At 44.7% G+C, this 16,334-nt stretch overlaps 1 protein-coding gene across 2 annotated transcripts in view; it reads right to left on the bottom strand.

Moving 5' to 3' along the window:
• LOC311111119 (rho guanine nucleotide exchange factor 2-like) overlaps positions 1 to 16,129 on the bottom strand; it is a gene marked incomplete at its 5' end in the record, with an annotated part of 46,482 nt that extends 30,353 nt beyond the window's left edge. The window contains 5 exons of one of the 2 annotated variants that reach the window (XM_084153802.1): positions 12,077 to 12,272; positions 12,467 to 12,506; positions 13,127 to 13,352; positions 13,775 to 13,964; positions 15,873 to 16,129. In XM_084153802.1, coding sequence (XP_084009928.1) covers positions 12,077 to 12,272; positions 12,467 to 12,506; positions 13,127 to 13,352; positions 13,775 to 13,964; positions 15,873 to 16,129 — 909 coding nt within the window. Of the gene's footprint in view, positions 1 to 5,708; positions 6,000 to 12,076; positions 12,273 to 12,466; positions 12,507 to 13,126; positions 13,353 to 13,774; positions 13,965 to 15,872 lie in introns of those variants that run through there. The other variant, XM_084153803.1, reaches the window with a different exon arrangement.
• Positions 16,130 to 16,334: the final 205 nt, after the last annotated feature.

The raw sequence follows: 16,334 nt of genomic DNA, 5'->3' as shown, positions 1-16,334 counted from the left end.
GCTCTGTGTGACTATGCATGCCAGCCCTCATGCCTTTCCACCAGTGTCTGCTTGTTCTAGTGGGGGTGGGGGTCACGACACTGGGATGCTAAATTAGCTTTGGCCAAAAGGCTGAAATCCCACAGTCAGACGCAGAACACACACACACGTGTTCACATTCAAACAAATAAGTATGCATGCGCACACAGAAATCCCACACTCACTGACTCAGTGGGCATCATCAACCAACATTTCCCCTGAACACAATGACACACACACACAAACACTGGAATTTAAGTTAGTAATGTTGCCATTGCTGAATATGTTTTTCTACATTTGGATTTCTGAGTCTTAAACTCTATGCTCACAACAGCCCGACTTTCTCCACTATCCTGCTCTAACAAAACCTTCTCTTGTGGCCTTCTCCATTAAAGGTGTAACAAGCAATAGGCTACACAACACACTGACACTTGTGTTTTCATAGGAACTGTACACTTCCCTGTAAACATCTGAGCTCTGACTTCAACCACACACAACACACAAAGCAGTGAGATAAGTTATCATAGTATACACACAGACCAACCTCACAGTACACATGACACAGAGATAGTAACACACATTCACTGTACACACACACGTACAGTGAGGGAAAAAAGTATTTGATCCCCTGCTGATTTTGTACGTTTGCCCACTGACAAAGACATCATCAGTCTATGATTTTAATGGTAGGTTTATTTGAACAGTGAGAGACAGAATAACAAAATAATCCATAAAAACGCATGTCAAAAATTGTATACATTGATTTGCATTTTAATGAGGGAAATAAGTATTTGACCCCTCTGCAAAACATGATTTAATACTTGGTGGCAAAACCCTTGTTGGCAATCACAGAGATCAGACGTTTCTTGTAGTTGGCCACCACGTTTGCACACATCTCAGGAGGGATTTTGTCCCACTCCTCTTTGCAGATCTTCTCCAAGTCATTAAGGTTTCGAGGATGACGTTTGGCAACTGGAACCCTTCAGCTCCCTCCACAGGTTTTCTATGGGATTAAGGTCTGGAGACTGGCTAGGCCACTCCAGGACCTTAATGTGCTTCTTCTTGAGCCACTCCTTTGTTGCCTTGGCCGTGTGTTTTGGGTCATTGTCATGCTGGAATACCCATCTACGACCCATTTTCAATGCCCTGGCCGAGGGACGGAGGTTCTCACCCAAGATTTGACGGTACATGGCCCCGTCCATCGTCCCTTTGATGCGGTGAAGTTGTCCTGTCCCCTTAGCAGAAAAACACCCCCAAAACATAATGTTTCCACCTCCATGTTTGACGGTGGGGATGGTGTTCTTGGGGTCATAGGCAGCATTCCTCCTCCTCCAAACACGGCGAGTTGAGTAAATGCCAAAGAGCTCGGTTTTGGTCTCATCTGACCACAACACTTTCACCCAGTTCTCCTCTGAATCATTCAGATGTTCATTGGCAAACTTGAGACGGCCCTGTATATGTGCTTTCTTGAGCAGGGGGACCTTGCGGGCGCTGCAGGATTTCAGTCCTTCACGGCGTAGTGTGTTACCAATTGTTTTCTTGGTGACTATGGTCCCAGCTGCCTTGAGATCATTGACAAGATCCTCCCGTGTAGTTCTGGGCTGATTCCTCACCGTTCTCATGATCATTGCAACTCCACGAGGTGAGATCTTGCATGGAGCCCCAGGCCGAGGGAGATTGACAGTTATTTTGTTTCTTCCATTTGCGAATAATCGCACCAACTGTTGTCACCTTCTCACCAAGCTGCTTGGCGATGGTCTTGTAGCCCATTCCAGCCTTGTGTAGGTCTACAATCTTGTCCCTGACATCCTTGGAGAGCTCTTTGGTCTTGGCCATGGTGGAGAGTTTGGAATCTGATTGATTGATTGCTTCTGTGGACAGGTGTCTTTTATACAGGTAACAAACTGAGATTAGGAGCACTCCTTTTAAGAGTGTGCTCCTAATCTCAGCTCGTTACCTGTATAAAAGACACCTGGGAGCCAGAAATCTTTCTGATTGAGAGGGGGTCAAATACTTATTTCCCTCATTAAAATGCAAATCAATTTATAACATTTTTGACATGCGTTTTTATGGATTTATTTGTTGCTATTCTGTCTCTCACTGTTCAAATAAACCTACCATTAAAATTATAGACTGATAATTTCTTTGTCAGTGGGCAAACGTACAAAATCAGCAGGGGATCAAATACTTTTTTCCCCTCACTGTACATACAGTGCCTTGCAAAAGTATTCAACCCCCTTGGCGTTTTTCCTATTTTGTTGCATTACAACCTGTAATTTAAATGGATTTTTATTTGGATTTCATGTAATGGACATACACAAAATAGTCCAAATTGGTGAAGTGAAATGAAAAATATAACTTGTTTCAAAAAATGCTAAAAAAATCAATAATGGAAAAGTGGTGCGTGCATATGTATTCACCCCCTTTGCTATGAAGCCCCTAAATAAGATCTGGTGCAACCAATTACCTTCAGAAGTCACATAATTAGTTAAATAAAGTCCACCTGTGTGCAATCTAAGTGTCACATGATCTTAGTATATATACACCTGTTCTGAAAGGCCCCAGAGTCTGCAACACCACTAAGCAAGGGGCACCGCCAAGCAAGCGGCACCATGAAGACCAAGGAGCTCTCCAAACAGGTCAGGGACAAAGTTGTGGAGAAGTACAGATCAGGGTTAGGTTATAAAAAAATATCAGAAACTTTGAACATCCCACAGAGCACCATTAAATCCATTATTAAAAAATTGAAAGAATATGGCACCACAACAAACCTGCCAAGAGAGGGTCACCCACCAAAACACACAGACCAGGCAAGGAGGGCATTAATCAAAGAGGCAACAAAGAGACCAAAGATAACCCTGAAGGAGCTGCAAAGCTCCACAGCGGATATTGGAGTATCTGTCCATAGGACCACTTTAAGCCGTACACTCCACAGAGCTGGGCTTTACAGAAGAGTGGCCAGAAAAAAGCCATTGCTTAAAGAAAAAAATAAGCAAACACGTTTGGTGTTCTCCAAAAGGCATATGGGAGACTCCCCAAACATATGGAAGAAGGTACTCTGGTCAGATGAGACTAAAATTGAGCTTTTTGGCCATCAAGGAAAACGCTATGTCTGGCGCAAACCCAACACCTCTCATTCCCCCGAGAACACCATCCCCACAGTGAAGCATGGTGGTGGCAGCATCATGCTGTTGGGATGTTTTTCATCTGCAGGGACTGGGAAACTGGTCAGAATTGAAGGAATGATGGATGGCGCTAAATACAAGGGAAATTCTTGAGGGAAACCTGTTTCAGTCTTCCAGAGATTTGAGACTGGGACGGGGGTTCACCTTCCAGCAGGGCAATGACCCTAAGCATTCTGCTAAAGCAACACTTGAGTGGTTTAAGGGGGAAAATGTAAACGTCTTGGAATGGCCTAGTCAATACCCAGACCTCATTCCAATTGAGAATCTGTGGCATGACTTAAGGATTGCTGTACACCAGCAGAACCCATCCAACTTGAAGGAGCTGGAGCAGTTTGCCTTGAACAATGGGCAAAAATCCCAGTGGCTAGATGTGCCAAGCTTGAATAGTGAATAGTTATGCATGCTCAAGTTCAATTTATTGTCTTATTTCTTGTTTGTTTCACAATTAAACATATTTTGCATCTTCAAAGTGATAGGCATGTTGTGTAAATCAAATGATCCAAACCCCCCAAAAATCCATTTTAATTCCAGGTTGTAAGGCAACAAAATAGGAAAAATGCCAAGGGGGTGAATACTTTCGCAAGCCACTGTAGATACATGTGCATGCTGATGGTTCAGGTTCCTCCTGATCATAAGATAAAATGTGTGTGTGCATGCACATGTATCTACAGTGGCTTTTCCTATTTTGTAAGATAATTAATTAAAACTGCTGCAATAATGATAGGCATAAAGCATGAGGATCATATTACACCTGTATAACCTGTCACAAACCAAGAACACAAGCCAACAGGTCATACACAACCTCAGCTGGGGAGGGGGGTGGTTAGACAGGCTAAATGAGAGAGGAAGGATATGTACTATTTCCATGTTCTAAGACTACAAAATGTACCCAAAATATTTAATGCATTAAAATTATACTCAGAGGAGTTTGTTAAAGCTAAGACCTGGACCAGATCTGGATCCAAAGTGGTGCAGAAGAGAAGGTTGATGAGTAAGGGAATTGTACAGATAATGTGGACTAAATGGATGTTAAACTTGTAGAAATGTTTCTGATTTAAAACAGGTGTGAAGGGACAGTAAACAACATGACCACAACTGTTTAGTAGAACTCAGATACACAAGACAAGGAATGATCTGTAAACTAACACAAACACATTCAACTTTCTGATCTTACAGCCATACCATACACTCATAGAAAAAATGGTTATTCGGCTGTCCCCATAGGATAACCCTTTTTGGTTCCAGGTAGAACTATTTGGGGTTCCATGTAGAACCCTCTGTGGAAAGGGTTCTACATGGAACTCAAAAGGGTTCTACCTGGAACCAAAAAGGGTTCTTCAAAGGGTTCTCCTATGGGGACAGTCGAAGAACCCTTTTAGGTTCTAGATAGCACCATACTTGTATTATGGCAATTTGGATATGTCAGTATCTGTGTCTGACCTAGTACTCTGCAGCACATGATGGCAACACACATCCACAACTGTGCTATAGTTCAACCTTGTCACTTTCAGAGCGCTTGATACAATTACTGCGAAACTAAAACAATGTATCTTTATCATCATGCTGCAGCAAGCAAATCACATGACGAAGACAAACAACAGAGCCCGGGAGACGTTATAACAAATCCAATAATTATAAGAATAGGCTATAGGCATCCTCTGTAGCTCAGCTGGTAGAGCACGGCGCTTGTAACGCCATGGTAGTAGGTTCGATCCCCGGGACCACCCATACACAAAAATGTATGCACGCATGACTGTAAGTCGCTTTGGATAAAGCGTCTGCTAAATGGCATATTATTATTATCTCTTTGACGTATACCGTTAAAGTATTTGCAGAAAACAGTTGCACAATATTCATTTTTGAATACGTGTCATGTGTCTAATAGCATAACTGCATCATATTGCAATTACTCTTCGATTTATTATTGATCCGTAATATTCCGTATGTCCATGACTTGACCAATGACACACACACACACACACTTGCAGTTTATCCCCCCTCCCCCAAACGATTTCCTCTATCTCCGACAACGTGTTCGGTGTCTCAAGCTTTGGCTACTGTGCCGCACTATGCAACCCTTTTGCCAAGCTATCTGGTTTTCTATGATAAGCAACGGGCGTGACAAACATTGACAAAGTAGACAAAATCATTAGCCATAATACTAGTCTAAATCATTATTTAAGGTTGTTTCATTACATTGCCAGTTGCCACCATACAAAGCAGGAGCCAAAGGGAGCCCCCTCGTTTCCCACACTCATTTTGGTATACCCGGAATAAGTAAATGGGGGATTTCCAAGTCATTGCTGTATTTTACTGTAAAGATATCATTATCTATTTAAATAATAAACAAATGTAGGCTATTATAATGTTAGAATAACCCATGTTAGAGAAGTATTGATATAGGCTACTAGTGGCCTACTACCTTTTAACAAATTGTTATTGAAAATGTAAATGTATTATCTATGCTATTGAATACTTTATATATCCTTGACTATTCAGACTCACCCGTAAATTGATTTCTTTCATTCTCTCTTGACGCGTTTTTGGCAGCGGTTCAGTGACACGGGACATAACGAGGAGGGATCAACAGAGAATGATCCTCAATTTAAATCAAAGTTGATCTCCTATCCTTCTCTTTCACTTTATTACAATATTGTCATTAACGTTGATAAAATCCCAGTTTGATATCTCCAGTGGAACAGCCGGCGTCAGATAATAGCGCATGGAAGGCGAATCCGTTAACTTCTCTCCATATGTCGGAGTACGCGCCTCGATGAACAACTGAATAGTTTCCCATGCAGGAAATTCGGACTCCGCACTCCGAAGGAGGAGCGAACATTTTTAAGCCGCACCTCTGAATGCGGGGCTATTCAGAGCAAATATCCCCTTTCATTATTTTCACCAACCACAGATGAGTATTGAGCACTTAAACGCCCACTGCGTAAAGAGACGTAATCAAAAGCCAATAATCCGATTGGGGCTATATTTTTTTAACCACACCTCTAGAGTTGAAGATGTGGTTGCTTGGAGTGTAAACCTAGGCTTCATTTTTAGGGGTTCGCTAAATGAGTTGTGCCCCTGTACAGTCTATGGTTGCCCCCTATGTTTTACTGTACATTCACAGCACATTTCAGATAGTAGTTGTTTGAAACCTCAATTATTAAGCTGCGCTACTTGAGCCACATAATGTGAGTTTGCCTGTTGACGTGGCAAAAACATAATTGTGAAAACCTCCCATTTGGGCAATGCATGGGAGAGGTACCATCTGTGGGGAAGTGATGCCTTGAAGGCAAAATGTGGACTGGAAAAGGTAAAGGTGAATGTATTTGGGAATATAACAAGGAAAATATAATAATAGTAAAGGAATAGAGGGAATGTTACGATGGAGAGAAGGAAAAGAGGGAGAAGGGGAGGTTAAACAAGGAGGCACTTAAGTGTGGCCGGGGGCTAAATTTAGAGAGCAAGGAGAGAGGAAAACGCCCAACCATGCACCCACAGCCAATGGACCTCTGTACCACTCTGTTCTCCAAACTGCAATATCACACGATTCATTCTCTCTAACAGGACTGTGCCTGTGTGACCTTGCCTCTTCATCCTCCCACTCATTTTCAGTCTCTTTCTCTGCTTTCAACACAATTTTTATTTTACTGGACAGTCCCCCTCTCCACCTCTCCCAGCATGCACTATGCATTATCAGTCTCTGTTTCTCTTTCTTCCTCCTCTCTCATTCAGTTTAGGGCTATCTGCATCCTTCCTTCTCTACTGTGATCCTCTCCAGCTCCTCCTCCGTCTTATCAGGTCGTCATCCTCTCTTCACTTCCTGAGTCCTCATCTGATACCAATTGCCCTCCGACATGGTCAAACACACACACACACACACACACACACGTGCGTACATGAGTGTGTGTGAGACTGCATGCATGCGTGTGTGTGTGCGTGCGGGCGTGTGTTGCCTGGCAGCACTTGAGTGGTATGATATGAGATAACACACAGGTGTTGGATACAGCACAAGTCTTCTATTGAGCATAGTCATCCAACATAACACACACACACACACACACACAAGTCACCAAGTGACACTGTCAAACACTAACCCTCTGAAGAGCTATTGTGAGGGAGACAACAACGCCTTACATTACGGAGTGAGTGAGAGAAAGAATGTGTGTGTGTGTGTGTGTGTGTGTGTGTGTATATGTGTGTGTATGTTAGAGAGAGAATGAGAAAATGTGTAACAGCGTGATGAGAGGGCAACAGTCTTCCCTTTCAAAACAGAAAAGAGGAGCATGTCATTTAGCGAAAGAGTCCTCATAAACAGTTATAAGCATCTATAACATGACATCACTCTTCGCACAAGAGTTTCCGACATGATGAATGGAAAATAAAGAGAGCGAGTGATAAGGACAGTGATGATAGGGGATGGACAGAGGAGCGAGACGAAGAGCAGTTAGTAGTGAACATGTTGGTATGATAGGATATTAGAAGATATGAAAAGGATGTGGTGAGATAGAAGGGCAGCTTTAATCAGGCAGGGTATATTTTCTTGGCTAATACTCTGGCCCTCCGCAGGCTTCTTTATGGGTTTCATATCCGCTGTTCTACCTGCCTCAGTTTGTTTAAACTCCTACTACCTCAGAATGGAAATGTGGAATAGGGGGAGAGAAAAGTGGAAAAGAGAGAGAGAGAGAGAGAGAGATGGAAAGAGGGAGGTCGAAGGGGTGGGATAAAGAGTGGTGAAGAGAGAAAGTGGAGAGAGATGATCAGACACTGTAGAGGAGAGGGAGAATAGAAAATGATGGAACGAGGGGGAAGAAGGGGAAATATGAAAGGGTGAAGAGAAAAGCAAAGGGAGAGAGATGGAGAAGGGACGGCAGAGAAGAATAACAGAAATGGGTGCAAGAGAGAGAGAATAAGCCGAGAAGGGGAGGCATTGAGAGCAAGGGAGGAAAATGGGGTGAAATTGAGACAGATGAACGGAGGAGTGGGGGCGGAGTGATGGAGAGAGAGAGGGGGCGGAGTGATGGAGAGAGTGGGGGCGGAGTGATGGAGAGAGAGAGGGGGCGGAGTGATGAGAGAGAGAGGGGGTGGAGTGATGGAGAGAGAGGTGGCGGAGTGATGAGAGAGAGAGGGGGCGGAGTGATGAGAGAGAGAGGGGGCTGGGGGAGAGAGGGATAGTGGAGGAGAAAAGCCGGCTTGCTGATGCAATCCTGCCACCCGAAGCAGTAACTGCCCAGCTGGGATAGAGAGAGAGAGATTGAGCTAATGGTGAGAGAGAGCGGGGAAAAGAGAGGGGGAATTAGGGATGAAGGGAAATAGAGGGGTGAAGGCTAAACTTTGGCCAAGAGCTATTAACTACAAATTATTAATTTATTTTTACGTAATACTACTAAGTGCATTCACTGTTAAACATAGAGAGACACACATAACGCCAATAAAATTATGCTGAGCACACACACTTTCTTTCTCTCTCTTTGGGACACAGTGAACACACACCAATAAAACCAAGACACATTTACATTTACGTCATTTAGCTGACGCTCTTATCCAGAGCGACTTACAAATTGGTGCATTCACCTTATACACATGTTGTCCAGATGTGTTTGCTCTTAAGCGAGGTATGTGTCTGTCTACAGACATAACTTCCTCCTACTCCACTACTCAATATATACTGAACAAAAATATAAAACTCAACATGTAAAGTGTTGGTCCCATGTTTCATGAGCTGAAATAAAAGATCCCTGAAATTTTCCATATGCACAAAAAGCTTATTTCTCTCAAATTTTGTGCACAAATTTGTTTAGATCCCTGTTAGTGAGCATTTCTCATTTGCCAAAATATTCCATCCACCTGACAGGTGTGGTATTTCAAGAAGCTGATTAAACAGCATGATCGTTACACAGGTGCACCTTGTGCTGGGTACAATAAAAGGCCACTCTAAAATGTGCAGTTTTGTCACACAACGCCAAAGATATCTCATGTTTTGAGGGAGCATGCAATTGTCATGCTGACTGCTGGAATGTCCACCAGAGCTGTTGCCAGAGAATTGAATGTTCATTTCTCTACCATAAACATCGTTTTAGAGAATTTGGCAGTACGTCCAACCAGCCTCACAACTGCAGACCACTTGTTACCACGCCAGCCCAGGACCTCCACATCCAGCTTCTTCACCTGTGGGATCGTCTGAGACCAGCCACCTGGACAGCTGATGAAACTGAAGAGTATTTCTGTCTGTAATAAAGCCCTTCTGATTGGCTGGGCCTGGCTCCCCAGTGGGTGGGCCTGGCTCCCAAGTGGGTGGGCCTATGCCCTCCCAGGCCCACCCATGGCTGTGCCCTTACCCAGTCATGTAAAATCCATAGATTAGGGCCTAATACATTTATTTCAATTGACTGATTTCCTTTTTTGAATTGTAACTCAGTAAAATCTTTGAAATTGTTGCATGTTGCGTTTATGTTTTTGTTCAGTGTAGTATAAGACACATTTGTACAGGTACACTCTTAGAACAAAAAGGTGCTATCTAGAACCTTAAAGGGTTCTTCGGCTGTCCCCATAGGGGAACCCTTTGAATAACCTTTTGGGTTACATGTAGAACCCTTTCCACAACCAAAAAAGGGTTTTACCTGGAACCAAAAAGGGTTCTCCTATGGGGACAGCCGAATAACTCTTTTGGAACCGTTTTTTCGAAGAGTGTATGAATAACAGACTTGTGATCTTGTAATGTGTTCTGTTCTCAGCTCCCTCCAGTCTGAAAGACTGCATCGCAGTGCTAGCTGTGCCACTAGAGATCCTGGTTCGAATCCAGGCTCTGTCGTAGCCGGCCGTGACCGGGAGACCCATGGGGCGGCGCACAATTGGCCCAGCGTCGTCCAGGGTAGGGGAGGGAATGGCCGGCAGGGATGTAGCTCAGTTGGTAGAGCATGGCGTTTGCAACGCCAGGGTTGTGGGTTCGATTCCCACGGGGGGCAGTATGAAAAAGAAATAAAAAAGAATGTATGCACTCACTAACTGTAAGTCGCTCTGGATAAGAGCGTCTGCTAAAATGACTAAAATGTAAATGTAATGACATGTTATCATTATGAGAGTACTGGACTTAATCTAAAGCCATCAGATGTCTCTGTCTAACACATATAGCCAGATCAACCAACTCTATATAACACTGAGGTCAGTAGAAATACAGCCAGTCCTGTAGACACACAGCAGACGCACACAGGACTGATCCACATTCCAGAGTAGACTCCTCTGCATGCTGACTTCTTGAGACGTCACGTGTTATAGTGAGAGAAACTGAGAGAGACAGAGGGAGAGAGAGTTCATAACTGCTGTAGAGAGGAAGGGTCTGGAAAAGTGAGCTCAGTCGCTCTCTTTCTTTCTGACTACTGTTTTCTCTCTCTCTGTTGGGTTTCTCCCTTATTTGTCTGTCTGTCTGTCTGTCTGTCTGTCTGTCTGTCTGTCTCTCTTATGTCCTGGAGTCCAGTAGCCACTAAACACACAGCACCAAGGGTGTGGACAAACCTCACATACCTGGTTACACCACACACACACACACACACACACACACACACACACACACACAGGATGGATGTTGTCACAGACCAGAAATAGCTCCGTCAAACAGGGCTAGCAGCTATCTGTCTCTAACAGGCCTACTGAGTCTGAGGCGATGATGTCATTGCGTAAATGAACTGCTGATCTTCAAAATCACAGCCACGCCCCTGTGACATTACTGGGACTTCTTATCAGTTGAGATGGAGGGCACAATCTGGCAACACCCGGGATAAGGACCTCTGAGGAATCTGGCAACCCAGTGGGTCTTAAATAAGGGACTTAGTCTAACGCAAGAGTGGTCAGAGGGGCTGGTAGGGCTTTTATTTTTATAATATATATTTTATTTTATTTATTAAACAATATACAGACATCAACTTAATGTAGACAGGGTATTACATGTCAAAAGAAAATATAAATGTGTCAAAGTTTGATGGTGCGTACTGCTCTTTGTTCGGGCTTATTAGTAGGACACTAAATTGTAATCTTGTGTAATTGCATCAGATGCTTGATACTAGTTATGATACGTCCGTCTGTCCACGAGATATTAGTAGGACACAAATAACAAACATACAAGAACCCCAGCTGTCCCCAAGTTCAGTTCAAGTGTGGAATGCCTAAATCAGCATCCTGCTGAGGGCCACAGTGCTACTTATTCCTCTTCACTGGAAACTTCTCATATCCAACACACAGAACAGAGTCTCCCCCTGCTGTTTAAAGATTGTCATTACAACAAAGACCCCCCCCCCCCCCACACACACACACACACACACTGCAAACATTGCCAACCCACTAGTACAAACACTTAAAAATGTTCTTCCAGAAATCAAGAGCATGTTGCAATTCAGCTGGCCAGATGTCGTCATCAATAATCTAAGCAGCACAAGAGAGAGAGCCTCACCCAACATAATTAATAACACTGTTGTACTGAACGACTACTGTTGTGGTTACTGCTTTGACAACATTGTTGTACCTATACCATTGCTGTACCATTGTGTTACAGTCTTGGCAAACAGCATATGTGTTGAATTGGAGGGCCTGGCCCTGGTTGTGGTTAACTGATACTGGGGGTGGTTCACAGCTGAATCTAAATAAAGCAGATACTGTAACTTCCTCTCTGGGGTTCACTGCTGGGAATCTACACTGGAGGGGAAGCTAGCCTACTATCAAACTCCAACTCTCTGTCCTCAGAGACGGTTCTACTCTCTGCTCAAGTACTCTACTGCATAGTGACAGCTGTGACAGTGTCACATCCACATGCACGCACAAACACAGAGAGACACTGAAACACACACCCCACACTCTCTTTCTCTCTCTCTTTCTCACTCTCTCACCTTGCGCTGGCCGGCCATCTTGCGCAGGAAGCTGAAGGTGCGCCCCAGAGGGCTTCCCGTCTTCTCCCCCCTCTCCTCCCCGGGGGGAGCACCCCTCTGTTCCTCCGTCCTTCTCTCCTCCCTCCGCCTCTCTCTCTCTCCGTCTAGCCGCTCCCTCTCTTCTTGCCCCCACAGCTCACCAAGCTCCGCATCCACACTGAGAAAGAGGTAAAGAGAAACATCCTTGCATAAGATGGGACGAGTTTCCTTTCAGCCTAGCTCAGAGGAAAAGGTGTGTTACTATGGGAATGTGTGTCAAAAAGCAGTCAGTGACAGATGAGATGAGATCATGTGCTCTATAGGGTTGTGAGTGAACAACTGTCATCAGGAAGAGAGAGAGACACAACTCACCTCTGTGTGGAACCCCCAAATACAGAGCCCAGGGAAGACTCTGTGTGAGAGAGAGAGAGAGCGAGATAGAGCGAGAGAGAGACAGAGAGAGCGAAAGTGAAAGACAGATAGATACAGAGAGGAAGAGAGAGGCAGAAAGCAGAAACAAACTTAGTCATCCCAATACCTCAAAACCATCCATCCATACATACAGACCTAAGATCCCCGACAGATTGAAGTGCATCGCCTGATAAGTGACAAACCTCTCTCTCTGCTCTGCAGCTTCTTGGCAAACACAGCTAATCCAAACGATGGGTGAGACCAAGAGTTAACAAACACATGAAGAAAGAGAAGTACGAAATAACAGAAGACAGTTGATTAAAGACCATCAAGGAGTGATTAAAACGATCTCTGCTGATGCCGTGGAATGAAAGGATGAATACAGAACATGCAAAGGGAGAAATGGAGAGAGCGAGAGAAGAGATAGGAGAGCCTGAGAACACAGCGCTTTCTGTTCAGTGGCTAACGACAGCAGCAGCAGCCCCCAGTGAGTACAAACACAGGAAGAAGGCTTCCGCATAGCTGCACACAGCTAGGAACACACACACACACAAACATCTGCCCTTCAAACAGTCAGGAGAGTCCCCACACACTCACAAATGAAGAGTCCTACTGTCCTACCTTGGTAGTGGCGTTGGGAGGTGGAATTGGAGTAGGAGCGATGATGAGACTGATGCTGGTGGTTTTGTGAGTGTGTGTAGGGGTGTGTGTGAGGTGTCTGAGAGTGTGTATGAGTGTGTGCATGGGTTGGAGGGTGGAGGTTGGCGTTGGGTAGCTGGCGCAGACTGGGACTGGCACACAGGGAGGGAGCGGAGGCACTGAAGCCCTGCAGCTGAGACGACTGCTCCTAACACACCACAGACAAGAGACAAGGGTCACAGTGTGTCAGAAAGAGAGAGAGAGAGAGAGAGAGAGAGAGAGAGAGAGAGAGAGAGAGAGAGAGAGAGAGAGAGAGAGAGAGAGAGAGTCACTTGAGTGTATGAGAAGCTCTTTCCATAATAAACAAAGACAAGAGCATCAGTGAGTGGCTGTGTGTATTTGCAACAAAATAACCCAAGACGCGCTGCCACAGCTTGCATGAGACGTGTGCATGTGACTGTGTGTGTGTGTGTGTGCTCTAAATAAGATTACTTTATCTCCAGTCTTCCATCTTCATTCATATTAGAAAATTATATTTATCATACACTCACACACACACGTAAAATAAGACGTCATTCACAGGATAATTAATCTGATGCTTCAATCCCAACAGTCTGGACTTAGCCTCACCTCCAATGGGGAGAAGAGCTGGGTCTGGCAGCCTGCCTCCTCCTCTGTGAGTGACAGCAGGGAGCCCAACTCCTGGCCATAGGAAGTGATGGGGGCTCGGCGAGGGTCCCACCCCCCTCTGCTGGACCCCTCCAGGGCCCCAAGGAGCACCTGCTCCATCTCTTCTGTGTCAAAACCCTCCATACTCACACTGGGGGAGAGAGGGAGAGAGGGAGGGTAGCGTCACAGTCGAGTAGAGAGGAGAGGAGAGGAGAGGAGAGGAGAGGAGAGGAGAGGAGAGGAGAGGAGAGGAGAGGTCTAGTGGTGAAAGGAGCAGTCAGTCATCCTGCTGTCACTAAAGGCTACTGTTAGAGGATGGCACAACTCAATACTGTCATGAACGCAGGGAGCCCGGTCTGTGTGTGTGATTCTGTGTGTGTGTGTGTGTGTGTGTACGTGCATGTATGTGAGTGAGGCTGTAGCTCTGTGATTTGACTCTCTTCTTGTTTTTGAGAGTACGTTGTGTTGATGACCTGCCTTTATTCGCTGCCGGCTGCACTTATACTTCTGCTTCGTCTCTTTCCCTCCCCCTCTCCTCCTTTCTCTCGAAAATATTATGTTCAAATCCATTTGCATGTCAGATAAAACAAAATTGTAGCCTGTGTCCGTAAAACGTATATAGGTTCAGAACTTTTGTGAAACAGCACAGTTAAAAATATGGCAAATAGAAATCAAACTGGATGGTCTTCAGAAATAGATGGGAGGGGTTGAGGGTAGCGGAAGGATAGGAGTAAAAACAAACAAAAGAGAACTATTGTAAAATAGACTGTGTCCGTAAAATATATATAGTATGTATAAGCTGGAAGTAGAAGCCTAAGTGTTGTTGTTCATTAGTTTACTCCAATCAGGGGAGGGGTGGTAGGGTTAGGGGAAAATATAAAAGAAGAAGAAAAAGAAGAAGAAAAAATAAAATTGTAGCCAACATCTTGGATAAATGGGTGGAAAAAAGAAGGTTAGATAAAGGATAGATAAAGACAGGGAGAGAGAGAGAGAGGGACAAGCTACAGGAAAAGAGAAAGAGAACATTGCCATGCTCAGTGAATTAGGAGCAGAAGAGATTAGCCAATAAGAGAGAAGGAGAGAGCCAGCTAAAACAGCACTGATAAGAACGCAAGCAGTTAGAGCAGGAATGCCAGAGATAACAACAGCATTGACTATATGTGTGAGAAGTTATATACGGGTAGCACTGGTCTTAGATCAGCCATTCCCTAAAACAAATATTAGAACAGGGCTAGGAGACTCCTACACAGTTCACTCCCAAATTCCCGCAGCCCTCCAGGGACATGGCTGAGTTGCAAGCTGTGCATTTAACTCAATCACTATCTCACTCTCAAATCAAATCAAAATCCAATTTTGTTTGTCACATGCGCCGAATACAACTGGTGTAGACTTTACCATGAAATGCTTGCTTATGAGCCCTTCCCAAAAATGCAGTTAAAATATTATAATAAAAATAACATAGTAACATAATAAGAATCAAATAAAGTAGACAAATTGAGCTATATAAAAGGGAGCACCAGTACCAGATCAATGTGCAGAGGTACAAGTTATTTGAGGTAGATATGTACATGAAGGCAGGGTAAAGTGACTTGGCATCAGGATAGATAATAATAAGAGTAAAATAAAGAACAGAGTAGCAGCAGCAAATGATGAGTGTAAAAGTGTGTGTGTGTGAGTTTGCGTGTTTGTGTGTGTAATGTGTATGTATGTGTGTTGTGTCGGTATGCGTGTGTGTGTTATGTGTGTGCGCATGTAGTGTGTGTGAATATGTGTGGGAGTGTCAATGTAGTGTGAGTGAGTAACTGATGTCCAGAAGTGCTTGGCAGTCATGTGATAATAGTATGAACTTTCTGTACAAAAAAGGTCAAGATAAACACGATAAAAGTCACTATATAGCAAAGTTGGGTTGGAACTCATAAGATGTCGCCCTCCTCCATCGGCACCATCTTGTCAGCCTCTACCCTCGACACTGATGTGAGGTCAGTTTTGGGTTTCCCCGCAATTTGTAGTCTTGGTGACCAATGGACTAGTAAGTATTGGTCGTTAGTGCGCCCCCTACCTGCGTTGCTGGTACTGCGGGGGGCAGCCATACATCATGGCTCCAGGCTGCCAGCTGTGCCTGTGGAGGTGGTCCAGAGTGTGTGTGAGACAGGAGGAGGAGGGGGTCCGACGTAGTGTCACCCCTCCAGAGGAGGGAGAGGAGGGAGGAGAGGGGCAAGGGGAGGAGGGTGGGGGGGCCGGACAGGGGACGCAGCGGCCTCCCAGATATGTCGGGGAGCCTGGGAGACGAGGGGAGTGAGGAGGTGTGGCGATCATCTGGAGGAGAGAGGAAGGGAGAGGAAGGGTGAGGGAGAGAGAGAGAGAGAGAGAGAGAGAGACAGACACAAGGAGGAAGTGTGTGTGAGAGAGAGAGAGAGAGAGAGAGAGACACACACAAGGAGGAAGAGAGAGAGAGAGAGAGAGAGAGAGAGAGAGAGACAGACACAAGGAGGAAGTGTGTGTGTGAGAGAGAGAGAGAGAG

This window comes from Coregonus lavaretus, assembly GCF_964263955.1.
Source record: "Coregonus lavaretus genome assembly, chromosome: 3".
Taxonomy (NCBI): domain Eukaryota; kingdom Metazoa; phylum Chordata; class Actinopteri; order Salmoniformes; family Salmonidae; genus Coregonus; species Coregonus lavaretus.
The sequence above is the reverse complement of the archived record's forward strand: the minus strand, read 5'-3'. Positions and strand labels throughout refer to the sequence as shown.